Raw genomic sequence first — 5,034 nt, 5'->3', positions numbered from 1 at the left:
TGTAGCCACTGTTGCAGTTTCTGTCTCCCACTCCTGTTTCCTTTCATGTAAATAGTTCAACAAATGTTTTCAATCCTGTGATAGCTCCTCAGTGTGCTGTAAGGTTGCATTAGTAAGTCCTTATTCAGTGACTCATGTGTGCAGACCTGTGGTGGTTCACTCGGCTGCCAGAGAGTTGGGAATACATCCAGAGTAATTGACTTAATGGAGATGGGATGTTAAAACCTAAACTGGAATCTGGTCTCTCATTGAGCCTCATTTCCTGATTAAAAAGTGGTTGTGCATTTCATCTAAAACGGATCAATCAATACAAGTTAGAGCAATGGACCTGTAAAACCAAAACTCTTACACAGAAAGAGGATCTCGTTGGCATCTGAGCCGGCACACGCTCCCTGACTTCAGATACTTTGACCTCATGCTGTTACTCAGATTAAAGTCTTATGTTCTGTTTGAATTAGATAGAAAAATACAGTGTGTTATTGGGGGAGTTTGTCCATAATAAATTATATATATATATATATATATATATATATATATATATATATAATCTCTTTGTATGATGTACAAACTTTGTGCTCTGTGGCCTTCGGCCTTTGCCTAATCTCTCTCCTCACACTGTACTTGGTTGGTCACATTGTATCAGAAGAAAATGCTTTGATGTGTAATTGATTAGACTGGCGTGTGTGGTAAATTTGTTTCCAATCTCAATTGTTCAATGTATGAAATTTCAATTATTACTGTGGCGTTACCGCGCCCGAGTACGCTATCAAACTGTAACAAGAGAAATGTCAGCTTTGTGTTGAAATTGGTTTGGTTAATTCCCCCGGATGATTTTGTTGTAGCGATGAGAATCCTTGAGCTTGAGTTATTTAAGGCTTTTTGTAAGTTGTGCCTGTCACAGTAATTTGCCTTCAAGTGCTTTTGAGAAAGTAATTTCTGTGTGTACTTTGTAATGTTTTGTAAGGCTGTTTTAGATTTTTGGCGGAGGATTATTTTTTATTGAACTAGATTTGGTTCTTCTTACAAGTATACTGAACCCTTATTTTTGTGCATTTTTAAACCTGTTCTTGACTACACTTTAACTATCCTAAGGACAGATGATGGTCTGTAATAAACTGCATAGTTCAGCTGTATTTTGTACTTGGGTTACAATGTGTAATAAATTGGTGTTAACCAAGACATTTGAGCACATTTATTTTTATTTTTTTATCAAACATCAACATCACAAAACCTTGGTTTGGAACAAACAGCAGATTTACAAACATTCCTTTTTAAGGTTTGGTAGAAGATCTTTGTTCATTACTGACTTGTTTGATCTTTTAAGTTGCTCCAGAGATTTCTTCCATACAGTATTTACATAAAAATCCTAGTTTCCATGGCAACTTGGTGCCATACTATATTTTCCTTTCCTCTAAAATTCAAGAAAAGTTCTGACATCTAGCTCAGTTTGCAGTCTCAAAACACGATGAACAGAGGAAATTGAATAGAAAAAGACCTTTCCTCCTGCTAAAGGCAGGAACACACACACACACACACACACACACACACACACACACACACACACACACACACACACACACACACACACACACACACACACACACACACACACACACACACACACACACACACACACACACACACACACACACACACACACACACACACACACACACACACACACACACACACACACACACACACACACACACACACACACACACACACACACACACACACACACACACACACACCTTAAATTAGAGGAGAAGAAGAACGGCTTGGTCCTAAAACAGAAGGACACTGTCAGAAGTAAGTGCACATTGTCCTTCGAGGCTGAGCCGTCAGTCTTCAGTTTTAATGTCTTACTATAGTCATCTGTCCGGCTCTCGGTTGAAGAAAAAAAGTGCAAAGTTCTCTGAACCTGCAGTGATGATCCTTTACACGATTCACAAGGAGCAGCCGGCCAAGTACTTCCCTGTAAAACAAAATGGGAATGCATCGCCAAATAAGCCACAACCTAAAGTAGACATACAGTATGGGTAAAATGTTTCTAGCAACTTCATTATTTAGTGAAACTGAACATAGAATATTTTGTTTGTTAAAACATTCACCTTGAACAAAATTAACATATTTTAGTTACAATAAACCACTTAACGAATCACTAAACTTATCCCATTTCTTAACCATTGATTGTTCTTTTATTGTATCGTATTTATCATAAATCTGTCTTCGTGTTTTGTATGCTTATAATTTATAATGTAATTTAAAATATAATTTAAAAAAAAAGTAGTGCTGTCAGTTAATAACCGATTTTAACAGCGTCAATTGTTTTTATCGTTTGGCCTAGCAAACGTTGTAGTTTTTTTCACATGCTGTTGCAACAACTAGTAACGTTAGAAAAACTACAACACCACACCGGATCTAGCTAGACCGGGAACAAAACAACAGGCATGCCGCACACACTTGTTTGGGCTTGCGAGCCGGCCAAAGAGTAGTGGGCTAACGTCACGCTTTGAGTGGATGGCGAGGGCGAGACGCCAATAAGATTCTGAATGTAAAGTTTACTTTTAAAAAGTTGCAAAATGGTTCCATTGGAGCTTATTTGCTCCAAGTGAGAATGTTAGTGTGAAATTGAACACTACAGTATATGCCAATGTTGTTTTCAATAAAAAAAGCATTTGCACAAAGCAAGCGATCCACTTTTCCATGTTGATAAAAGTATTAAAATGAGAAAAAATAATGGGACAAAAAGAAATGAAGGGACATTAAGAATGTGCGATTAATTGTGAGTTAACTACGACATTAATGCGATTAATCACGTTTAAAATATTTTAATCGTTTGACAGCACTGTAAAAAAGTCATAGTATAGCATGTCCTAAAAGTGCGATAAAAATGTCATAAAAAGTCATAGTATGTCGTTAAAAACTTAAAAAGGTCACAGTATATAGTGTCACAAAAGTCATAAAAGTGATAGTATAGTATGTCGTAAAAAAGTATGCCATGAAAATGTATGTCATATAACTAATAAAGAAATGTCAGAGTATATAATGTCATAAAAAAACTCATAGTATATAGTATGTCATAAAAGTCACAAAAAAATTATAGTATGTCATAAAAAAGACATAAAAAAAGTCAAAGTATGTCATAAAGTCATAAAAATGTCATAGTAAAGTATGTCATAAAAATGTGCTAAAAAGTCAGTATAGTATGTCATAAAAAATTAAAAGTCATAGTATAGTATGTCATAAAAGTCACAAAAACGGCATAGTATAGTATGTCATAGAAATGTGCTTAAAGTCAGTACAATATGTCATAAAAACGGCATAGCATAACTGTAAGTCGTAAAAAAGTATGCCATAAAAATGATAAAGAAATGTCATAGCATAGTATATCGTAAGAATGTCATAAAAAAATAATCATTCAAAAGTTACAAAAGTGATGGTATAGTATGTCATAAAAGTGTGACAAAAGAGTCATAGTATAGTGTGTCATAAAAAATAGAATGTCTTCATAGTGTCTAGAGTGCTAAGATGCTACAAATGTAATACCTCGGAAAATGCGGTTTAAGACTTTTAAATACTATAATGTCATATGGATGTAAGTGTGCCAGTTCAGTGTCACCTGTGGCAAATCTCTTTTTGACCAGCGACATGCGGTAGCGGCTGCCCACCAGCTCCACGTCCAAGCCCGACAGCGAGGCCCCGGAGCCCACAAACTGAACAGCCAGGCTGGGCGGAGGGCCACGGGGGACCTCCAGGCACTGCCAGCTGGCACACAGAGTACCTGAGCCTGGGACACCGCCGGCAGGCAGAGAGACACAGATACATGAGAAAGCTGAAGGATTAAGGTCAAAAATACAGTGGGTGTCTTTTTAACATTATAAATATCATAATTATCATAAAGAAGCAGGTTTTCCATGCACTTCACAAACCACTTGATCATGATCCAACTGCTCAAATTTCAGAGTAAAGTGCTGGATTACTTTGTTGTTCAACAAGAAAACATCCTTGCCTTTCAGTGAAAATTTATATAGTACGACAGGTGGAAAACTGAAAAATAAATAACATATTTGAAGACGGTTCTAAGAAGAAGACTAATTAGCAAACAAGCTGAAAGTAATGGATAAACTGTTAAACGTACAGCTTCTGCTTTTCCAAATGGTAACAGTTTGAAAGCAAACTTGACCATTGAAGAGGAGAGACCTCTAAACATTGTCAAATACAGAATTGTATGTTTTGTATGGATTTATATAGGCAACAAATCGACAACAGCGTGTCCATCTGTGTGTGATTCTGTGTGATTTTCTCTGCAGTAAAATACTGAAGATGCAGAATCAGTGACATCTTTTGAATCTCTTCTTAAAACCTATCTTTACAAAAATGTTTTTTATTAATACTGGCTCATCTGTTTTATTATTATAGTTTCTTTTCTTATATTACTGTATTGTTGGGTATTTTATTCCATTTTTTAATTGTCTGATTCTATTTGCCTCATTGGAGTCCTGAAATGTTTTAATCCTGGTTCAACCATGTATAGCACTGTGTTACTTTATTTTGAGTGCTGTATAAAAAAAGTTTAAAAAGGTCCTATGCCATGCTCCTTTTTGGATGCTTTTATATAGGCCTTAGTGGTCCCCTAATACTGTATCTGAAGTCTCTTTTATATAGGCCTTAGTGGTCCCCTAATACTGTATCTGAAGTCTCTTTTATATAGGCCTTAGTGGTCCCCTAATACTGTATCTGAAGTCTCTTTTATATAGACCTTAGTGATCCCCTAATACTGTATCTGAAGTCTCTTTTATATAGACCTTAGTGGTCCCCCAATACTGTATCTGAAGTCTCTTTTATATAGACCTTAGTGGTCCCCTAATACTGTATCTGAAGTCTCTTTTATATAGGCCTTACTGGTCCCCTAATACTGTATCTGAAGTCTCTTTTATATAGGCCTTACTGGTCCCCTAATACTGTATCTGAAGTCTCTTTCCTGAAATTCAGCCTTGGTGCAGAATTACAGCCACTAGAGCCAGTCCC

At 36.3% G+C, this 5,034-nt stretch overlaps 2 protein-coding genes across 4 annotated transcripts in view; one reads left to right on the top strand and one right to left on the bottom strand.

Moving 5' to 3' along the window:
- The first annotated feature begins 853 nt into the window (after positions 1–853).
- The window catches only part of arpc5b (actin related protein 2/3 complex, subunit 5B), a 174,358-nt gene continuing 170,177 nt past the window's right edge, over positions 854–5,034 (top strand). Inside the window, exon 1 of the mRNA XM_078258596.1 lies at positions 854–864. The gene's annotated coding sequence lies outside the window, so the exon portion shown is untranslated. The remainder of the gene's footprint in view (positions 865–5,034) is intronic.
- The window catches only part of fcho1 (FCH and mu domain containing endocytic adaptor 1), a 58,127-nt gene continuing 54,753 nt past the window's right edge, over positions 1,661–5,034 (bottom strand). For all 3 annotated transcript variants that reach the window (XM_078258586.1, XM_078258587.1, XM_078258588.1), the window contains 2 exons: positions 3,626–3,793; positions 1,661–1,978 (listed from right to left, as the gene is read on the bottom strand). In XM_078258586.1, coding sequence (XP_078114712.1) covers positions 1,950–1,978; positions 3,626–3,793 — 197 coding nt within the window. In that variant the 3' untranslated portion in view covers positions 1,661–1,949. The remainder of the gene's footprint in view (positions 1,979–3,625; positions 3,794–5,034) is intronic.

The sequence above is a fragment of the Sander vitreus genome, chromosome 9, assembly GCF_031162955.1.
Source record: "Sander vitreus isolate 19-12246 chromosome 9, sanVit1, whole genome shotgun sequence".
Classification (NCBI taxonomy): Eukaryota; Metazoa; Chordata; class Actinopteri; order Perciformes; family Percidae; genus Sander; species Sander vitreus.
This window is presented reverse-complemented; position numbering and strand designations above follow the sequence as displayed.